This window comes from Mchenga conophoros, linkage group LG8, assembly GCF_057382185.1.
Source record: "Mchenga conophoros isolate Kocher_MC1m ecotype Shallow Benthic linkage group LG8, M_conophoros_male_GT1.1, whole genome shotgun sequence".
Classification (NCBI taxonomy): Eukaryota; Metazoa; Chordata; class Actinopteri; order Cichliformes; family Cichlidae; genus Mchenga; species Mchenga conophoros.
This window is the reverse complement of record NC_140533.1, coordinates 2,746,992-2,770,472: the sequence shown is the minus strand read 5'-3', so window position 1 is coordinate 2,770,472 and position 23,481 is coordinate 2,746,992. Positions and strand designations below refer to the sequence as shown.

Sequence of the window (23,481 nt, the reverse complement as noted above, 5' to 3'; positions counted from 1 at the left end):
GATAAAAAGAAACACAAAAATGTCAAGAAGCTGTTGTATTATTAACTGCAATAGCCGGTCGCATGACAGCCACGGGAAGCCGACGAGTAAAGAGATCGGTTGTTATCGGATTACGTCGTGGAAGAGAAATTGTTCGAGCCATGTTTCCGAAGTAACGCGACTGGATTGCAGCCATTCAAAGACCAAATATAACGTCCCAGAACACTCCAGCTCACAGGTTAGTCTGCTCCAAGCATTTACACAAAGGTCAGTCTGCTGTAGTAGTTAATGCGTCATTTTTCTTAACATAATTGGTGATATAGGTTACAAGCAAGTATGGCGCTGAACAGAAATTGTCGCGCTATGCTCCTTTATTTATTGTGCATAAATAGTGAATTGTCCTGACACAATATTGCGTTTCGCTTCTGTTATTATGGTACATTGACAAAAACATATACTTTTATTCACAGGATAAAACAGGTTTTTTGTATCACTAATTGCCCAGTGCGATTACAGCATACAATATTATTGTCACTGCTACATTTCTGTGATGCTACCAGAAATTATTTCCACTACTACCCACTACTACTACTACCCATCCGTCGGTAAACTGTACCTGGGCTTGTTGCAGTGACCTGAAGTTACTAAACTTCATGATCGTATGCGCTCACTCCAAGAACCGTATGATTATAAATATGCATATAAATATGCTACGATGAGATAGCTGACTTCATCTAACTAGCAAATGTTGTCCAGGCTACGTTGGTGATGCAGTTTTTTTTAATGTGTATGATATTTTTGTCATGCGATTTTAAAGCTGGTCCTACAACCGCATCCAAGAATAACATGCAGCTTATCTCAGAACCGTCGGTGAAAATTATTCTTGGAGCTAGGTTTAATTGAGCTGCATTTTAAAGAGGTGCAATTTCACAATTTGTGTATATTTTCTAAGTTCACTATTTTGTCATGTGTTGAGAAAAACACAGATTTTAAAATTACATGGTCTAATATTTACATTTAGCATATAACTGCAACATTATTTTTTCGTTTGTTTTTTTTAAAGACTCGAAAGGACTTGAAATTCAAAGTTTCAGACTTGTGACTTGACTCGGACTTTTACACCAGTGACTTGAGACTCGACTCTGACTTGCCTGACATTACTTGAGACTTGACTTGAGACTTGAGGATAAAGACTTGAGACTTACTTGAGACTTGCAAAACAATGACTTGGTCCCACCTCTGGTATGTACCACCGGCAGATAGAGGAGGTGGCTGATATCCAGAAATCCTACCAGTGGCTGGACAAAGCTGGACTGAAAGACAGCACAGAGGCACTAATCATGGCAGCACAAGAACAAGGTCTGAGCACAAGATCCATAGAGGCTGGGGTCTATCACACCAGGCAAGACCCCAGGTGCAGGCTGTGTAAAGATGCCTGCCCCAGAGACAATCCAGCACATAACAGCAGGGTGCAAGATGCTAGCAGGCAAGGCATACATGGAACGCCATAACCAAGTGGCCGGCATAGTGTACAGGAACATCTGTGCCGAGTATAACCTGGAAGTCCTGAGGTCAAAATGGGAGATGCCCCCAAGGGTGGTGGAGAATGACCGAGCTAAGATCCTGTGGGACTTCCAGATACAGACGGACAAAATGGTGGTGGCTAACCAACCGGACATAGTGGTGGTAGACAAACAGAAGAAGACGGCCGTAGTGATCGATGTAGTGGTTCCGAATGACAGCAATATCAGGAAGAAGGAACACGAGAAGCTGGAGAAATACCAAGGGCTCAGAGAAGAGCTCGAGAGGATGTGGAGGGTGAAGGTAACGGTGGTCCCCGTGGTAATCAGAGCACTAGGTGCGGTCATTCCCAAGCTAGGCGAGTGGCTCCAGCAGATCCCGGGAATAACATCGGAGATCTCTGTCCAGAAGAGCGCCGTCCTGGGAACAGCTAAGATACTGCGCAGGACCCTCAAGCTCCCAGGCCTCTGGTAGAGGACCCGAGCTTGAAGGATAAACCGCCCGCAGGGGCGTGCTGGGTGTTTTTTTTATTTTTTTTATTTTTTTATATAATGATTTTGTTATTTTTGTTTTATTTATATATTTATTGTATCTTGTAGGGGTATGAACGAATTTCTAAACACAAAGCAGTTCAAAGACGTATAAACAGATGATCTTCATAAGATAAGATAAGATAAGATAAGATAGAACTTTATTAATCCCTCGGGTGGGTTCCTCTGGGAAATTCGATTTCCAAAAAAGCACAGCACCGACAGAAGTTACAGAGTTACAGAATATTATATATATATATATATATACACACACACACACACACATATATATAATACAGAGACAATATAAATAAAATATACGAAGGGGATAAATAGAATAAATAGGAATAAAAAATAAAAATACAAGTGAATTGCACATTTCAAGTATTGAGGTCTATTGCACTGTTGACTATTTACAAAAGTATTGCACAAAAGGTATTGCACAGTGAGGTGAAGAGGCACTACAGCTTAGTTGTTCCCCCCTCCTTTGTCCTCCTGTTTCCCCTCCCTCTCCCCTCCAGAGAGGAGTTAAACAGTTTGATGGCGTGTGGGACAAAGGAGTTTTTAAGTCTGACACAAGAAAGACACAAGAAAAAGAAAATTATGAATTTCAGTGATTGTCTCAGTTTAGAAAGTTGCTAAATCATGCTTATTCAGATTGTACAATTAACTTTCCAAAAATGGAGTTACTGGCTTTGTTGTTTTTTGGAACGTTATGGAATTGCAAAAACATGATGACATGATAATAACTGTATTTTACATAGTGTGTATATTATATTAGAAATATGTTGGGGGGGGGGGGGGGGGTTGTCAATATTGAGGTTTTCGATTCTAGCCAATCATTTTATGTTTCCGAGGATAGTAGGCGGGTCCAGGTACGTACGTTCTTTTAGAGCAGAGCTACAGATTAAAAATGCCCAAGGCGAATCGATCAAAAGTCTGGCTGTACTTCACAGCAAAATATGCAAACTCAGCAGCCTGCAACAAGTGCTTTTAAGGTGATAATTTTTTCGGCTTCCATCGAACCCGATCAAACCACAGAAGTGAAGGTAAGCTATTTACATCGTATCATACCCACGATTACAACCACCAAAGGCCAGCACTGTCAGTGTCCCAGAAGACTCCAGTGGCAGTCGATGTTCTAAAAGACAGCATTAAGGAGTCCCTTGCAAGGAAGTTCTCCAGGGAAGACTTTGTGAACATGACAATTAAAGCAACCATTTTAGGCACAGACTATAATATTGGCATGATGCTGCCGTTTGGCTCAACAGGAGGCCTACCTGACTTTGCAGAAATCCATCAAATAATCATTGTGCACAGAACTCCTGTGTTTGTTCTGAAGTTGCTTAGAGGCTGGTACTGTGAACACCTGAGGAGTTTCAAAGTAGAGCCCACAGGAGAGACAGAAATCCTTAAACATTCTGAACTGAAAGAAACATGGCTGCATACAATACAGCAGATGGCCGTATGGTGTCCCTTAAACACTTCATTTGCACATCAGAGTAAGTGTAATGGGTTGATTATTTCTGTTATATCAAATGTTTGTGCACTTATTGAAATTATTGAAAAAATATATTATTTTACCAACAACTATATGGGCGGGCGTCCTGTCTTATTTGTTTATTGTAATGTTTATTTAACAGGAACAACACATATAACATTGAAAAAGAAAATGGAAACATGTGATGCATACTTAACCCTCCTCTATTCTATTGCCCTTATCTCCCTCTTCTTAAAATGACAATCAAAAATTATTTATTCAAAATTCTACTGAACTAAATCTCTGCTTTTATTTCTCTGGCAGAAGATAATGAAGAAAATATATGCATGTAAGCTTATCAACTATTAATAACCTGTCTCAATTTCTTTTCTTTCTCTGTCTCTACAGCTGAGGAAACACAAACCAAAAAACAATGGCAGTCCAGTTAAGAGTCGTTTTAGAAGAACACAGCATTCAAAAGTTGACACTTCCAACAGGAATTCCTAATACAGTGGACGGGGATACATGGGGAATTTGGACTGCTATACCAAGACAAAGACTTTGACAATCAGTTTTTCAGTGTCATCTCGACTGCTGACTTGTATGACAAGGCCATTGTTAAAGTGATCCTTAAAGAGCCAGTAATCACCCTTGACTTACAACCAGCATGTGAATCAGGATCATCGTCTGCATTGAACTCTTCGACTTCAGTGAGCACCCATCCTGCAAGTACTACTGAAACGGACATCTGCCCTGCCAGTCATGATGCACCCTCACAGGTGTCCGACTGCGCATCGTCAAGGTCCAGTGACACCATCATTCTCCCTGATTCATGTCGCCCTGCTGCGTGGCCAGTGCCATTTCAAGTACCGGAGTTTTCCCGAGACATACAACTAATCCTCGCTGAGGCAAACAACTCATATCGCAACACTGGAAGACCTTTCATGGATGCCAGTGTTAAATCAGCAACAATGCAAGACCTTGCAAAAGTAATTTTTTCGTACACTGCTTACCCAACCAATCAGCAGATCCTCTCAGTGCCTGAAGCCTTGGTTTCAAAGTTTGCGTGTCTTAAGGAGCCAGGATCATTTGCCGGCTTATATGGCTGGCAGCAGCGCATAAAAAACAAGATGCACAATTACCGTGCCAAGCTAAGATCTCGAAAATTTTCTTACCCGGAAATTGAAATTAATGCCTTAAAAAGGAAGCATCCAGCTGATGCAGTGCCATCAAAGAATGTAAAAAAGCCAAAAAAAAGCAGAGGTTAATTATCTCCCTCCGCATCCTACTGGAGAAATCCAAGAGACACTGGAGAAAGAGAGGCTGGAATTAATTTATGAAATAACAAAGAAAAACAACGCAAAGATAATTGCAGAAAAAATGAATAAAACGTTCTCTAGCCGAAGACTTGGAGTGGTCAGCCTCTGCCCCTCTGTGGGTGAGTTAAAAGAAAGGTGGCCAGCATTATTCACTGAGGCTCAGGTGAGTATGTGTGATAACTATTCCTATCCACCAAAAAACAAATGTCAAACAAATGTCAACAAATTGAAATGTCATTTTTTTGTCCCCTTACTTCTTAGCTCATCTAAGAGTTCAGACGCATCACCACAGTTTCTTTGGTGGAGACATTCATGCTGAAACTTGATGAGTACACACCAGGTCTTTTGCAGCTTATGCCTGCCAAAGGAGGAGCTGCTGGTTCCAAGATGAGACCTCTGCTGGACACTTTGAATGACCTATGTTATTTGACTTTTTTCACAAATATGTAATTATGGAGGGTTGCAGTGGGTAGCAAGAAGGTCCTGGGTTCAAATCCCGGCCCAGGGTCTTTATGCATGGAGTTTGCATGTTCTCCCTGTGCATGTGTGGGTTCCCCCCAGGTACTCCAGCTTCCTCCCACAGTCAGAGAGCATGGCTGTCAGGTTAATTGGTCTCTCCAAATTGTCCTTAGGTTTGAGTGTGTGCGTGGTTGTTTAGCCTGTCTGTCTCTATGTTTCCTTGTGATTGGCTGTCCAGGGTGTACCCAGCCTCTCACCTGTTGAAAGCTGGAGAGAGGCATCAGCCATGTTTTTGTTTTTAAGGAATTCAGTCTTAATGTAAGTAAATCACTCGACTTAGTCTTTTCACTAAATTGTATCTCCCTACAGACACAGAGCATCGAGAAGAAAAGGGATCTCCTTATCTGCTGCCTCATTAGCTACCTCGGGGAAAGACAAGAAGATCTTTTTCATGACTGCCAGGTTTGTCATATTGATAACAGTTTACTTATTAACTCAAGGGATCCTAATGTTCTTCTCTCCTGTCCTCTCCTATCCCCTGTTCTCCCCTTCTCTATCCATCGTGTCCACTCCCCTCTTCAGATCAACTGAAATATATTGAAAAAGCATCTTAAATAAAATAAAACATGTGTATGCTTTTTGTTTCTTTCTTTTTAACACGTAGGAATGTGAGGATTACACAGACAATATGATGAAGGTGATCGTGATCCACAACATCATGGCTGAGGAGGATCCATCAGATGTGTCCGTTGTGATTGAGGGAAACCAAGTGATGGAGGGATGTGGAAGCCGAGCAAAGGCATGTGTACTGCTGATGGGACTGATATATGCCCTCAACCTCGAATATCCGAAGGAGCTGAAGAACACATCTGACACTTTTCAAAAACTGTTTTTGGAACTTGACGGGGCGAAACTACTGAAAAGGGTCCACGGCCTCAAAAATAAGCTTATGCAATGCACACACCTTTCCCCTCTTGTTCCCAGAGGACATAGCTTGGTGGAGCTGTAATTTTTCTTCTGACAGCAAGCACAGAAACTATTGCATGTTGGTGTTAGTGTTCTGTTCTATCTGTTTGATAACGTACATGCACAGAAACAACTTGTAGAGTTTCTGTGCTTTTGGCTTTTAAAATGGAATGAGTGGCCTTTGAAAGTGTTGTCTGCATTAGCTGTTGTGTTGCACTTTATTCTGTATTTTTATGGAATAAAAACTTTGAGATGAGGAACCTTTTTTTTTTTTTTGGGGGGGGGGGGGGGTGCATTTTACCTTATATGAATAGGTAATGTTTATCAACTGATAATAATTAAATTTTATTAGTAATTATCAGGTATTACCAACTAGCAAACATGAGATAATTTTACCTCATTTCAATGAGTAAGCAGCTGTTGAATGTATACATAAATATGGGGTAAATTTTACCCAATTTAATTAAGTATTTCATAGCTTTTTATTGAAGTTATTTTATACACAATATATTGAACTAAATCTACCCCAAAAAAGTCAATGCAAATTGTTACCTCAGATTTATTGGGTAGATTCTATAGATGACTTCTTACAGTGTACTGTCAAAGGAGGTAACACCTCAAATCTGATGAAACACCTGGCGACGCATAGCGTTTTTTTAAAAGCCGAGAAATGCGCCGTATTTGATAGCTTGCTGCGAGACCTCACACCGAGCACATCTACTGCGGGTGTGGTGCCAGTTATCGGACCCGGAGTCAGCAACATCCCCCAAAAACCCGAAGAGGAGAGTCCTGGCCCCTAGCCCTGCCAGTGTATCAGAAATGATGAGGATGATGATGCAGCAGCAGCCGTTCTTCTCTGCGTGAGTAACTTCATGTTGTTCGTGTGTAATTTACGTTGAGTAGGCTAACCACGTTACTACATTAATGCATGTAAGGTGAACTAGCAAACATCATCATAGCTACATGCGGCTGTCTTCTTGTTTGATGGCAGATACTCCCTTCACCCTGGCCAAAAAGGCTAAAATGACCAAAGAAAAAGTGGAAAACAGTTAAACATGAGAGGTTTTTGGACAAAGTTTGTGTTTTTCCATTGTTTAAGCATTGCTTCCAGCCAGGAGTGATACCATATATGCCCTATAGCTGCAGAGAAGACTAACATTGTTATCTTTTTACAAAAAAAAAAACAGCTGAACATGAGAGGTTTTTGGACAAAGTTTGTGTTCTTCATTCTTTAAGCACCAGTTCGAGCACCGTTTAAGCACCGGCACCGTTTCAAAAGTACCGTTTTGGTACTGGTATCGGATAAAACCTAAACGATACCCATCCCAGGCGTGAGTTAGGATTTGCAAGATGGTAGTGAAACCTACTTTAATTTATGGTTTGAAATGATAGCACTGTGCTTGTGGCAGCATAGCTGAAGATGTTAAGATTTATATTGGGAGTGACTAGAATGAAAAAAAAAATAGAAATCAGCATATCAGACAGACAGTTCACGTGGAGTAGTTCTGGGACAAAGTAGGAGAGTCAAGGCTACGATAGTTTGGACTTGTGCAGAGGAGAGATAGTGGATATAATGGACAACGGGTGTTGAATTTGGAGTTGCCAGGGAGGAGCCAAAGATGAAGAACAGATACATGGATGTTGTGAAAGAGGACATGCAGAGGGTTGGTGTGACAGAGGAGGATGCTAGGGAAAGCGGATGATGTAGGCAGATGATATAGAGACCGCTGGAAGAAGAAGGTGTCATATACTGGGTTATGTTAGTGCCTGTGTTGAGCTGTGGGGGGCATTGCGGCTTTACGCCATCTGATATGCTTTTGCGTTAGGGCTGCCTAGTGGGAGTTTTATTCTTAGCTGTCGTACCTGTTGTTGTGTTGTTAGAACTGATGCTGAGCACATGTTCAATAAAGCAGCATTATAAGGAAAGAATCACAAAGGAAACTGCTGGAAAGTGTCATGGCACTGGGTCACAGACCCAGTGTGTGTACTTTCTGGTGAAAGTTAGGTGAGCAACGCAAGTCAGGCTCTAACTGACAGCACAAGGTATCTGGCTTGACAATGAACAACAGGAAAGGGCAAAATTCAAACTGGGTGAACAGCAGTGTCCACCTGGATGGGATGGAAGTTGAGCCTTGGATTGATCTCAGATATTCCAAGTTCTTTTATTTTTCCACATCAAAAACAGTTGCTTGACCCCCCTGCACGCAGTGTTTCCACTCCTCCAATGTTTGCAAGCCACTCACAGTTCCCACATCATACTTTGTGCTAGATCAGCCTGATGCTGGAACAGCACTGCCCCAAACTAGATTGCAATTGTAAACATCATGCTGATGCTCATATTATTTCTTTAACATTTTATTACTTTACATTAATTCTGCAACACCTGCAAAATGCTGCCTGTCAGATTTGGCATACCAGCTGTACAAATGTATGCTGACTTGGATTTTCTGCTAAAAGACAGTCTGAATGGTGTTGAGGATGCAGAATCACAAAGTGAGAGGTTTATTGAGGCGAGATGATTTAATTTACAAGGATGTGTCTATGGCTGTATTTCTGTTGATTTTAAAAGATGGCAAGTTACAGTCAGAATCTACACATTAAAGCCCAGTATAGCCATGAGTATCTTCTAATGCAATTATCAGTGCCAGTCTTCAGCACAGGCAAGCTGGTTGGCTCTGTGTAATCTCTGGAAATGGTTTACACTCTCACTCACAGTTACAAGAAAACCAAACCTACAGTAAACAGCAATCATAGTGATATCATCTGATAGTTACAAAGAGTTCTGTCCCAGTAAATACATAAGAGAAGAAATGAAATATCCAGATGCATATGGGTGTTTTACAAAGACCGATCATGAGTTTTTCTTTGCAGGCTTACATTTTCCTGAAATGTTTTTTGTGAACCAAACATAATGGCATACAGTGTTTGCAGATCAGTATTCTCTCTTTCTTTTTCCTAAACCACAAAAAAAGAATGTTCACAAAAATAAAATTGAAGTTGTCAGATGAGAGAACTCTGAATGCTGGACTGTTTAAGGTCTTGATTTTGATATTATTTTTGACTCCAGTGTTTAATACTTTCAATAGCAGAGTCCATGACTTGAGTCAATACATTTAAAATACCAAAATTGGAGTTCATTAGAATGGGATGCAGAAGTTGGACTGATAAGGGTCACAAGTCATTGTCAAAAGGTCCTTAGTCAATGAGACTCCTGTAGACACAGGATTTTGTCTTATTCAGGTAACCTGGGGGGTTAACCCTATGTGTTCTGTGTTACAAAGGTGGTTGATTTCTTACTGGGGTACCTCACTATGGTAACCTAACCTTATCCGGAGCAGGTTAGGTTCCAGATTGGATAGCAACAAGTATGAAACTACTATTGACCAATCAAGTGTCCAAAAGACAGCAGCACCATTCATAGAGCATGTACCTGTGGAACTCTATGCACAGAGAACAGAAGGGTTTAAAATTTTAAACTAGTGTCTAAAAATAATATCTAAAATAGTGTCTGTTATTGGGCTGGGTTTTTTTGTATTTATTCTTTAATCGCTCTCAGACCATTAATCGTGACTGGGACTAGAGCCGAAAGAATAAAAACTAAAACTGCCCCATGCCAATTTGGAAATAAATGTTATTGGAATACTTGACTATAACCCATCAGATTCTCCTGTGTCTTAATGATAAAGTTGTGATATTGATAAGTGTAACTCACACAACTGGCATTGTTGCCAGTTTTATTCCTGCCTTCAAACAGGCTAAACTTTATAAATAAAGTAACTCTTTTCAAGGCTTTCTGATCGAAACGTTTAAAGCACGCACACACATTCACACAGTGCTTTTAATACTAAATTGCCACCTACAAAGTTTCCAATTTCCTCACCACCATCCTGGCTCCCCTCCTGTGGAACACCCCCCTTTCATATTGAAAACTACTGACTTCATCCACTAGATTCAAAAACTTACACTGGATCATAGTGTTCTTTGGTGTGGTCTCATTTTCATCACTTACATACCTATAACCCAGGCAGTGGAGACTGTCTGAAGAAGACTACAGCAAGACAGCTCGTTACAAAACAGAACCAGCTTCACTGAAGGCCTGTTTGGATGAACTCTCCTTTCCAGTACCCTAGCATAGACCTTACCAGGAAGACTAAGGAGTGTGATCCCCCTGCAGTTGGAGCACACCTTCTGGTACCCCTTCTTAAAGATGGGAAGCACCTCTTCAGTTTGCCAATCCACAAGCACCGACCCAGCTCTCCATCTGATGTTGCAGAGGCATATCAACCAAGACAGCCCTACAACATCCAGAGCCTTTAATAACTCAGGGCACACCTTATGCTGCGTTATCTAACTTACCACACGGTGGTGATCAGTCCAGCTCAGTTCTGCTTTTCACCCGAGTGTCCAGAACATACGGCACATGATCAACCCTAGTTATCTCTTGAGAGATAACTACCACTAGGGTTTAAATACCTGGGACTCGGGAGTAAGGGTACTCCCATCGCTGCACGCCATTTGGGTCCCTGTAAAAGCATTTCATGAGCTCATTGCCAGCACTGAGTCAGATTCATTTCCGGTGGGTGTTAAACTCCACAGGGACTGCCCCTGTAGCCAGTTGGTGGAAGGCTTCCACTTTGGTGGCCTAAGAATTTTATTTCTGCTTTTTGCAGACATTGTTGTTCTTTTGGTTTCATCAGGTAGTGGCCTCGTTCGTACTGGAGTGTTTCACAGCTGTGTGATGCGATGGGAACTAGAATCGGCATCTCCAAAATCTGAGGCGATGGTTGTCAGTGAGAAAAGGGTGAACTTGTCACTGACCCTCTGCGGGTGAGTGACAAGTTGCTGCTCCAAGTGAAGGAGTTTAGGTAGTGAGGAGAGCAGACTGGTGCTGCAGCTGCAGTGATGCAGATGCTGTACTAGTCCATCGTGGTGAAAAGAGAGCTGAGCATAAACATGATGCTATGATTTAGCAATCAGTCTACTTCCCTATCCTTACCTATGGTCACAGATACGAGCGACAGAAATGAGCTTTCTCTGAAGGGTGGCTGGCCTCTCTCTTAGAGATAAGAGGGTAAGGACATGAAGAGGGGCTCAGAGTAGAGCTGCTGCTACTCCACATTGAAATGAGCCGGTTGAGTGGGTTCGGACATCTGATGAGCATGTCTCCTAGAGCTCTACTAAGTAAGGTTTTCCAGTCAGGATGTCCTCAGGCAGACCTAGGAGTTTACATCTCTCTGCTGGCCTAGGATTGCCTCAGTGTTATCCCGGATAAGATGGAGGAAGTGGCTGGCAAGAGGAACGTCTAGGCGTCTCCATTCAGGCTGCTGCCTCCGCGACCCAGCCCCAGAGAAGCAGAATGGATGGATATTTGAACAAAAAATTGTTCTATTGGTTCACAGTCATTATGGATTACTGCTTGGAGTATAAAAACAAGAACCCAATTTTTTAACTGAAAATTAGATAAAGTCTGCAACAACAGTACTTTCCATAGTAAATCCAATACCATCATGTCACTAGTGCTTAATTTCCATCACATCTTACTGGCCTCATTTGCTCTTAATAAAGGTCAGTGTCGTTAGGAATAATTGCTTATTGTTTTTAATTATTTTTCAAATACTTATTTAGGAAACTTGATGGTGTTAATGATTATGAGTGTATTACATTATCAGTTAAACCTGGGCTCCATAGACAAGGGATGCTGATGATTACTGTAAATATTTTGCACCTGATGGCCCTGAAGGAGCATCTTTTCATGATTCTGTTGAATCCAATAGTCATCTAAAGCAACAGGCAGACAGAGCAGGCAAATATGACCAAACATAAAAATAACGATGAGAAAAAAAGTCCAGAGATCGCTTGTCTGCACATATTGTAGGTCATTCTCATTTATTCTGTCGCTTAATTCTCTTGTCGGTCATCTTCATACTTTTGTGGTTGATTCACTGCTGGTGTCCAAAGTCATGAAAACAAGCGTGCCAAGCCCACTATGTCAAATTTTCATGCCAAGCTTGGCTTTCTGTAGAAAGACAGAGAGAGAGATTAACTGAGTATTATTCATCCATCCAGTTCCATAGGAAACACTTTGCAGGGTTCCTGTGTTACTGCATTGACAAAAAATAAATAAATACAGAAATACAAATAAATAAAAAAATTTATAATATACAACTTTACAGCAAAAAGCTTAATATAAGCCAAAATCATTTGGGTCTTAAAACTAAATTTGAAAAGGAGTCCCTCAGACAGACTTATGCAGATTCAATGATGTGGAGTAAAGATAGGAAGAGCTGCCAGTTTTTCCCAGTGGATACTCCCAGCACAAAGACAAAAATCCTTATGAGATGTATTTAGTGTATTAATGAAGAAAAAAAAATGTTATACATTTTAAAACTTTAGTTTGTTAGCTAAAGAGAACAAACTTTTGATTAAAGAGAATAAAGAAGAGCTTAACGTCAACGTACAATTCCCGATGATTGTTTAGGTTTGACACTGTAGGATGCCTTCTCTTTGGCCTGTCGGAAACTCTCTTCTGCTGCTTTTAACCTGCAAAACATACAATGTTAATGCAGTTACACAGTGCATATTCAACAGCTAAGTTTAATGACACGATGCAAGACAGAAAGCTGAAGAGAATGGATAAAGAAACAACTGTACCTCTCTTTGAGAATGGTTTTGTTCTCCTTCTTCCACTGGTCCTTGAAGTCAGAGGAGAACTCATGCCAAATGGAGAAGAACATGTTAGGTGAAACCTCTTTCTCTCCTGCTTTGGCCTTCACTGAGAAAAACACTGTAAGTTCCAGGAACCTGAAAATACACCAGTTGTCACCTTAATATATATCTGACACAAAATTTGTTCTGTGTGAGTGGTTTCAGGACTGTTTTACTAATAAACTTTGTTCATGTTTCTATGAGTTTATCAGAATTGCTTTATAATGTAGCTAGTAATTCCATTTTTGTTATCAATGCCAGTAATAAGAAAGAAGAACAATAACAAAAGCAATCCAGTGCGGAGATGCATTAATTGAAATGTAACAGCATTTTATGTTCAAAATGTAATGGATATTAATCTGATGTTTAAATTTTTCACAGAGTTGAAACCACTAACGTCAGTGACTATGAGAGAGGCTGAAAAAAAGAAATGCAGTGTTCATGCTCTGATACTTTTTTCTTTATATACTATACTGACGTCTACTATACGTCATCATGCTAAGCATTGAAAAGCATTCATTACAAGTGAGATATTTCAGTTGACGGTTATAGCCTGTAACTCATGAAAATAAAGAATACAGCATTTCAAATATAAAAAAAGAAATGTCCAACTTCTTGCTACTGGTAGCATGAGGCACCCATAGCAAGAATACCTGGACCCTACAGACGCTGCACAGGTAGTTTAATTCATCCACGATGGCATATTATTAAGTGCCATTCCGGAAGATTTGCCATGCATTACTTACTCAAAATTTAACTCTACTGGTTTATTATCATAGTCTCCTGCATTTTTGAGTTTCTGCCAGAGTGAAGTGTCTTCATGGTGGCCAAAAGACTTTTCCCGTTTTTGACAGTTATCACTAACTCTCCTGCACTCTGATTACAATGCTTCCTGGAGGAAGCATCACTGTTGGTGCAGGCGACACAGCGGTACGCTGGTGAGGCTGAAGGCCTGTCTGGTGCACCTTTCTATGGCATCTTAAAAACAAAAAGTAAGGCGCTATCTCCATCAGTGTCTCCATTCTCCAGCTCTGAACTGAGCTTATTTGAGCTGGGTCACTCTCACCTTGTGTTATGTGCTGAGATCTGTTGACCACATAAATGTAATAAGGACTTTTTAAATGACTTTTCTAAATTATTGGTTGAAGTCATGCCTAAATATAATCAAGTCTTTAATATTGGTGATTTTAATGTACATATTTGCTGTCCTGTTTCAGACTTAACCATCTGTGATAAAGTGTTTTCAGATCATAAGCCTGTCTTATTTGACATTGCCTTGCCCTGTTAAACCTGTTAAACCTCACACCCCTGCGTGGCACTGTCATATTATTGAACTGCGCATTTCTCTGCTTATTTCAATCTGAAATCTGGGATTCCCGAGTCTGTGTCTTCAGATACAGAGACGCTCTGCTCCTAGTTTCATTCACCCTGCCAAATTGTATTAGATACTGTGGCTCCATTAAAAACCAGGCACCCTGAAACCAAATCTGAGCCCTGGATAATTGACACAACTTGTGCTGTCAGATGTGAATCCCGAAAAGCTGAAAGACAGCTGAAAAAGGGCACACTGCAGGTGTTGTTCAAATATTAAAGAATTGTTGGCTTAGTTTGGTTCAGAAAATGTTACTGGTTGGGCTACCTGTACTCAGGAGCTGTTCCTAAACCTTTTAAGCATGCAACAGTGAAACCACTGATCAAAAAACCTGGCCTGGACAGTTGGATACTGAATTATTTAACTTTAGGCCTATTAGTAATATTTCCTTTTCTTTCAGAAATTCTGTTTACAGTCAATTGAAGGTGTTTTTTAATTAAAACAATGTATTTTTTAATCTGGTCTCTAGCACAGAATCTGCACTGCTGAGGGTATTTAATGACATACTCCTGGCTATATAGATTCAGGAAACTATATGATGCTAGTTCTCCTAGACCAGGGGTCGGCAACCTTTCTGATGGCGAGTGCCATTTAAAATTTCCTCAGAAGTCAGTGTGCCATATGATTGCATTAGCAATAAATTTAATAACGCTCTATATGAACAGTTACACAATATATAGAACAACTTTCTAGAATTATATTTGTTTGCAGATGTTGGCAGCTATCAGCGTTATCAGCTATTTTGTTATGTTATGGATAAAAAGACACTTTTTCTCCATAACAAGAACTCATAACAGCAAATGAACTGTACAACGGAAAATACAAATGCTATTTATGGTCTCCTCACAACAATAATAAGAAAAATAAACTGGGCCAATATGGCATGTTTGTTAATACAGAGACACACATGTTAATGTGATCTTTGGTCTCCCACTCAGAGACACAGGTCTGCGAGTGTCCAGCATTCAGAGGCTGCCTGAGGACTCATGTGAGAGAAAATCTGCTCACACAGATATGTAGAGCCAAATACTGTCAATAAGGCCTCTGCAATGTTCTGAAGACAGTTAAACTTGTCAGGTAGTGATGTCCAGCAGGTGAACATGCAGCTCCATGAACACTCAGAGCTGTGGATTCCAGCTGCTTCGATGTTGCATTAACTGGCATTAACTCAGCCAGTTAATGTGAGACAAATCTAGCTGCTCATTAAAGATTTCTGGTTTGATCAGAAAATAAAACATTGGTCCATACACCTGAAAGTCCCAAAGACGCCTTGTGTCTCGAGTCTACGGATGTATCCGTGTATTTCCGTGGTGCTGATGCTGAGCTGAGTGGACAGCTTCTGAAGCTTTTGAAGTGTCGGAATGTGGAAAGCTAACAACGACCCTCTCACCAGTAGGCTAAGTTATTTTTAGCCAATTACAAGTTGAATCTGGTAGTTGGGGTTGTTAGCTAAGATACCGTCATTAAGAAGAGGAACAACTAATGTGTGTAATGTGAGCTGATTTGCAATGTGCACCGCTGGCGCGGCCATTTATTTTTTGATGCACCTTCTCAGATTATTTCACTGCGTGTCGTGCCCAAGGCTGGACTGGGACACAAAAAACCAGCCCGGGCATTTTCACTAAAGACCGGCCCACCAGGTATTAAAGCCATAAAGCCTTTGAATGAAAACAAATGCTGTTGTGACAGTGTTGTTGGTATATGTATGATTTCTATACATTTTATGTCAGATAAAAACTTTGGTTGTAAGCTTCAGATAATTATTTAATAACAGCCAGACATTTTAAATGAGAATAAGAAAGTATTTCTTTGTGCCCCTCTTTCCCTGCCCCCCTGGCAGAACTTTGCTAGACCCGCCCCTGCACAGTTACCAGCCGTCAGCTACATAGAAAAGGATCCTGGTGTTATTTGTCTCTCAGAAACAGTTCATAACTTCCCTCCAACTTATTCATGTCACCTAAAAGGTAAACCTGTTTCTAGTGATGTGACGTTCTGTATCGAGGCTGCGAAGCTTGTGTTGAGAAATTGAGGGGGCGTTTCCGCAATGCGCGTATCGAGGCTTGCTTCATTTATGGGAGGAGCTGAAAATGATGACGCTTTGCACTGGGGTGAACCAATTGGATGAAAAGCTTCAGTGCTTCATGAAGCTTCATCTGCCCATCACTACCTGTTTCTCCATGACCTGTTCAGCTCTGATGATTCAGTAACCAAACCGACATCATGACCAGCAGCTTTACAGCTGTGGCTCCAGCAAACATCAGCTGATACTAGAAACTAATATTAAATAAATTCTAACAACAGCTGATCAAGCTTAAACATGCTGCTGTTGTTTAGCGCAACATCTGGCGCAAAGTGGGCGATAAACAAACAAGAGAGAAAAGCCGATCAGCTGACCTTTGATCAGTTTCATGATTAAAGTAGCAACAGGAGAGGGAGAGAATGAGAGGAGAAGAGGCCGCTGTGCAGCAGAATAACTCCACCTCTGTGTCTTTTTCCATCCTAGCTGAAGTCCGGGACAAACTGCGTCCCTTCTCAGCTCAACACAAAACGCGTAATAATTTCTCTGAATGCGGGACGATTCTGTCTTTTTACAGGACGGTAGGCAACTCTACTAACTAACCTTATGAATAAAATAACGTTCACTATCAGTAACACCGTAGCACCCACCCAGCTGTATAGAAACTGCTAGCAATAACATATAACATGCTAGCTAGTACGCAGCACGAGTTATTGTAACTGACTGTAAAAAGTCAGCACAACGAAAATAAACTCCACCTAAACTTGGTTTATATCTGACCCAGATAGACTGCAGGTCAGAACTTCTTACCTGAAGTTCAGTTCACCTGACAGTCAGACCGACGGCTGCCTCGGGTCTCTGCTCCTCCTGCCTCCCCTCTCCCTGATCCACCTGCCAGCCAGCATCTGGCCAATCCACCACCTTTCGTTGTTTAAACCGTTACAAAAAAAAAGAAAGAAAATTATCGGGCCACCAAGCAAATGCCCGGTATGCCCGATGGCTAGTCCAGCTATGGTCGTGCCATCAGTTAACCCTGCCTAGGGTTGCCGACCCCTGTCCTAGACTTATTTTAATATCTCATTTAGAGCACTGTGAGGGCATTTGTGGCACTGCTCTCGAATGGTTCAGATCCTACACGTATCAGAAAACTTTATAGGTTGGGCTACATGATTTCAGATCTTCCTCTGCTCCTTTTCCTTCCATGGAGCTTGATACTTGCGCCTCTAGTATCTTATTTGTATCTGCTGCCCCTTGGTTTTATTTTTAGAAAGCACAAAATTGTTTTCCATGGTTATGGAGATGTTATACAGGTTTACGTACCCCTAACACAAAACCATGCCTACTCAATGAAAACTTTAGTTTTAGCCTTGAGGAGTTAAAAGTGTGGATGGCTCTAAACTTCCTAAATTTTAATAAAAATAAGACAGAAGTTGTTGTGTCAGGTCCAGAAAAGCCCGTCAGCGTCTCTTCTTCCTCAGAAGACTTAGAGACTTCCATCTGCCACTGAAGGCGCTCAAGAACTTTTACTCCTGCACCATCGAGAGCGTCCTGACGGCAAACATCTGCACCTGGTTTAGGAACAGCACCAAGCAGGACAGACGAGATCTGCAAAGGGTGGTGCGCTCAGCAGAACGCATCATTCAATCAGAGCTCTCTGACCTGCTGTCCATCTACACCAAGCGGTGCAAGTCCAAAGCTAGGAAGATTATGATGGACCTCTCCCATCCCAACAATGGACTCTTCTCACTGTTGAGGTCTGGGAAGCGCTTCCGCTCCCTTAAAGCCAAAACAGAGAGAATGAGGAGGAGCTTCTTCCCCCAGGCTAGTCGGGCCCTGAACCAGGTGTAGGACTGGACTCTCCCACACACGTCACTATAAGACTGGACTCTCACACACATCACCACACGCACCACCACACATTTCCTATGATTTATAATCCTTATAATCTCTTTCTGCTATTTGCACATTTTTTACTGTAAATTTCTAAGTTAATTTGTAAATTTTGTAGTAAACTGTAAATTGTAAATACTGTAAAACCTTTTTCTGTCATTTAATGGTCGGGCATTGTACAGCTACAAGCATTTCACCCCCATGTCATACTGTGTATGGTTGTGTGTGTGTGACAAATAAAATTTGAATTTGAATTTGGTGTCACTGGTGGGTCTTTTCCTGTAGACACAGGCTGCTAGCACAGTATGTAAAGCTTACTGTTACAAACTTGGGTTTTAGGATGGACAGTGATTTTAGATTGAGCAGTCAGATCAGTGCAGGGTTAGCTTCTTTTAGCTGAGACAGCTGGCTAAAACAAAACAAAACAAAAAACATGCTGTTAAAAGATCTCTTTGAAACACTCCCCTTCCCAATCACTGAGATCAGCTGACCAACTGCTCTTAGATGTGCGAAGGACATAGTGGTGGTTCAGAGACAATGCTGTTGCTGTAGTGGCTCCCAAATTGGGGAATTCATTGCTGTTTCACATTAGACAGGCCTCTCTAAGACCCACCTCTTCTGCTTGTCATTGGACGCAGTGTGAGATTTGTTGATTTTATTTATTTATTAAATTAAATTATTTTTTTGACTGTTTTTATTCATTTTAATTAGATCTTGCATTTGTCAATGCTCTTATTTTGTGTTGTAATTTTAATTCTAGTCATTATTTTATATGTACTTATTTTATTTATTTCAATTTTATTTTTTATTGCTATGTTCCACACAATGGTCACTGGTTGCTGTTTTTAAAGTGCTTTATAAATAAAGTTGACTTGGCTTGGCAGGTCAACCGCTGGCACCAGGTGATGTTAGCACATGAGAGCGGTTGCCCCCCTGAGCACACATGACAGATGTGAAAGGGTTTGAAGAGACCATGGAGAACATTATGCTTCCTGTGACATCATTCAGCTGACCGGTTTGGTGGTGGGTCAGTGATAGTCTGGGGAGGCATATTTATGGACAGACGCACAGACCTCTACAGGCCAGGCAGTGGCTTGCACCTGTCTTGGAGCTTTCTTCTCATTAGGAACACGCCCCAACATTGTGAGGCATGCATACAAGCACGTGAGGGGGCATACATCTTGCTGCATCATTTTTTCACTTTTATTTTCAGGATGTCTTTGAATTCCACGTGGAGGCCACATGAAGTTTGTAGGGATCTACTCTGCAGAAAGTTGGCAGAGCTATGAGTCTATGTGTCTCAGCATCTGCTGATCCTGCTCTGTGATTTTACATGGCCTGTCACTTTGTTGCTGAATTGTTATTCCCAGTCCCTTTACTATGTTACAATACCACTAACATCTGCTACTGAAATATTTAATAGTGAGGATATTTCATGAGTGGACCTGTTGACAGGTGGCATTTTATCACTGTACCATTATGGATTTCACAGTTCCTGAGAGCAAGCCATTCTTGATTTTATGTACCTGTGGCCATGGAAGCTGATTGGGACACCTGAATTAAATGATTTCGATGAATGAGTGAATACTTTTGGCAATACAGTGTATATAGTGTTTATGCTATTTGAATAATAAACTTCTGGCACTCAAAATAAAATATTAAAATAATTACTGATGAATCATAATCAAAATTTAAAAAGGCCTGAAATATATGACACTTCATGTCTAATGAATAAAGATTATGAAAGGAACTGTAGGGTAGGGTAAGGAGGAGAAGGCAAAGGGAAAGGGATGGCCTACAAATTCTATCCAAGTTTTCAATTTGTAGGCTTTCTCAGGTGATTTGACATATTTTACTCCTAACCAATAGCTTTTCCTATATGTAAACAGTGAGTACAAAGTGCCAAATGCAGTAATTAAAAAAGGATTCAAACCAGGTTATCTTTGTTTACAAACCTATAACTTGTGTCATTAATGCCTCTTTAGGATAGAAATGCACACTTTATATGTGAAATGTAGTCTAAAAAACATTGCTGACTTGCGTCTGTTACACAGCGGTGGGGATAACTGGTTGGTACAAACCAGTCAAAATGTAATGGTATTGGAGTTCTGTGCAATGTTTTAATGTTTTTCTGAAATTAGATGATATATGTTAAAGAGACAGTACTGTCACAAATATAACAAATAAAGAAGGTCGCTCTTACAGTTTATGAGTGCTGCTGAGTTGAGAATCCAGCATCTCCAGTTCACTTTTAGCTAAGAAAGGAGGAACAATACATGAAGTCAATATGTGTGTAAATCATGAGACAGTGATTGGATTTGCAATCATGAATGTCCATTTATTACAGTAGAAAATTATATGCTCTGTCCTCAAGTGTACTCATACTATAGACACTTTCAATTTCAATTCAATTCAGTTTTATTTATATAGCACCAAATCACAACAACGGTTGCCTAAAGGTGCTTTATATTTTAAGTTAAAGACTCTACTTGGTGAAGTGGGATGGATAAACTCCCTTTTAACAGGAAGACACCTCCAGCTGAACCAGGCTCAGGTAGGGGCAGCCATCTGCCTCAACCAGTTGGGGTGATGGGAGCAAGACAGGATAAAAGACACACTGCGTAACAGAGCCAAAGATTGATAACAACAACTAATGATTAAGTGCAGAGTGGTGTGTAACCACACAGTGAATGAAAAACTAGTCAGTGCATTGTGGGATGCCCCCATCAGCCTAAGCCTAAGGGTCACCTTAGGCTTAGGCTGATGCTTTAATCTTAAAGGGTCGTTTAAAATTAAAGCATTAATTGATGGTAGGACTTCTTTCTCCAAAAACACAAGAAATCATACTTATAGCACAAGAAAATTACTGAAAACACATTAGAAAGGGTGATTTGAGGCATCTTATCCCACTCACTAGATACACTCACCATGCAGTTTGTTAGGTACATCTGTTCAGTTGCTCATTCGTGCAAACAAATCAGTGAATCACATGGTATATAGACACAATCAAGATTACCTTTTTAAGTTAAAAAGTTAAAAAACAGGAAATTAAGGCAACAAATCACATGAACTCACCAAAGTTGGACAATAGTTGATTGGAAAAATGCTGCCTGGTCTGATAAGTCAATTTTCATTTCAATTTTATTCATGTACAATAACAATCAGTTCCATCTATCCATCTTCTTCTGCTTATCTGGGGCCACTTTGCAGAAGCAGCATCCTAAGCAAAGAAGCCCAGACCTCCCTCTCCCCAGTCACCTCCTCTAAATTGTCCGGGGGAACACCAAGGCCTTCTCATGCCTGCCGAGAGATATAATCCCTTCAGCGTGTCCTGGGTCTGCCCCAGGGCCTCCTCCTGGTGGTACACGTCTGGAAAACCTTACCCAAGAGGTGCCCAGGAGGCATCCTTGTCAAATGCCCGAACCACCCTACCACCCGCCTAATTACATTTGGCCCGCGAAGCCATACAAAATTACCATTAGAGCTGGCCTGCCAGTATTATACAGTGCATGTACTGCTAATACTACAATTCCCAGAATGCTCTGTTGGTGTTTTGGCACGTCAGTCATGACAGGACCCATTAGCACCCTCTCCTCTGTTAACCATAGTCATAGCAACCATGCAAATACTGCCATGCTACCTATCCCAAAATGGCAAAAAGAAAGGCAGAAAACAGGAGCTTTCTGGACAGGTGGGAGAATATGATGAAAATTTGATAAATGATAAAATGATAAAATTTAATTCAGAAGGCTGCAAATACAAATTTAATTAAGAAATTAATTCCACTGATGTGTTATTTAATTGGAATTTTGATTTTGCATGTGTGCAATATTAAATTATATATACGTTTATATAAGTTATATATATTGTTTAGTATTAAGCTTTGCTTGTTCCATATTCAGTTTTTCAGCAAAACTTGTTTGAGTCCATAAGAAAAGATTCCTTGTTATATTTGGAGGAAGAGTTTTTTTTCAATGAATATTAATGTTAGCCTGCGACTTTGATCCAGTTTTGAATTTTGGCCCACTGTGTATTTAAGTTTGACACCCCTGCTTTAAAGGAAGCCCATTTCTGCCGCTTGTATCCATGATTTCATTCTTTTGGTCACTACCCACAGCTCGTGACCGTAGGTGAGGGTAGGGGCATAAATCGACTGGTGAATCAATAGCTTCACTTTTACACTCAGCTCTCTCTTCACCATGATGGACCAGTACAGTGTCCACATCACTGCAGCACCAAATCCACCAATCCGTCTAAGAAATTTAAGCTCCTCCACTTGGGACAGGAACTTGTCCCTCACCCAGAGTGGGCGCTCCACCCTTTTCCAGCTGAGGACCATGACCTCAGATTTGGAGGGGTTGATTCTCATTCCAACTGCTTCACACTCAGCTACGAACGGTTCCAGTGCGAGCTGGAGGCCATCACCCAATGAAGCCAACAGAACCACATCATCTGCAAAAAGCAGAGAAGACATTCTGAGTGAAAGCCTTCCTCCACTTGGCTACACCTAGAAATTCTGTCCATGAAAATTACAAACAGAATCAGTGACAAAGGGCAGCCCTGCTGGAGTCCATCACCCACTGGAAACGAGTCAGAATTATTTCCAGCTATGCAGAGCAAGCTTCTGCAATGGTTGTATAATGATTGAACGCCTTGTAGCAATGGGCCAGACAACCCATACCTCCCACAGGAACCACCTCCCACAGCACACGGTCGAATGCCTTCTCCAAAGTACACAAAAAAACAAACTCCCATGCACCGTCAAGTATTCTCGAGAGGATAAAGAGCTGATCCAGTGTTGCATAACCAAGACGAAAACTACATTGTACCTCTTGTATCCGAGGTTCCACCAACAGACAGACTCTTCTTCCTGGCATAGACTTTCCCAGGGAGGCTGAGGAGTGTGATGCCCCACTCCCTCTGGTCCATCTTCTTAAAGATGGGCACCACCACAAGGGAGGTTACCACAACAACAGGCACCAACCACCTTTGGCTTTGGCAATGGAGATGCTGAACATGGTCCATTTGGACCATGTTCTGAGGGAGACTGTCCCCAGTCTCCCTCCCACGGACTCCTAGAAGGCTGGGTACTCTAAACCGTTGTTTAGCGCATAAGCGCAGATGACAGTCAGGGCCCCTTCCCCGACCCTCGCACAGGGAACAAACCCTCTCGTCCACCGGAAGAAACCCCAAAGTACAGGCAGCAAGCCGAGGGGATACTTGCTTTACGTGTGCTTATGCTT

General features: G+C 41.2%; 1 protein-coding gene across 1 annotated transcript in view; it reads right to left on the bottom strand.

Annotated features, from left to right (window-relative positions):
* Positions 1-8,593: 8,593 nt before the first annotated feature.
* Positions 8,594-23,481, bottom strand: part of fmn2b (formin 2b) — a 59,627-nt gene continuing 44,739 nt past the window's right edge. The window contains exons 16-19 of the mRNA XM_085283602.1: positions 20,442-20,493; positions 12,906-13,055; positions 12,713-12,794; positions 8,594-12,270 (exon numbers count right to left, since the gene is read on the bottom strand). Coding sequence (XP_085139728.1) covers positions 12,244-12,270; positions 12,713-12,794; positions 12,906-13,055; positions 20,442-20,493 — 311 coding nt within the window. The 3' untranslated portion in view covers positions 8,594-12,243. The remainder of the gene's footprint in view (positions 12,271-12,712; positions 12,795-12,905; positions 13,056-20,441; positions 20,494-23,481) is intronic.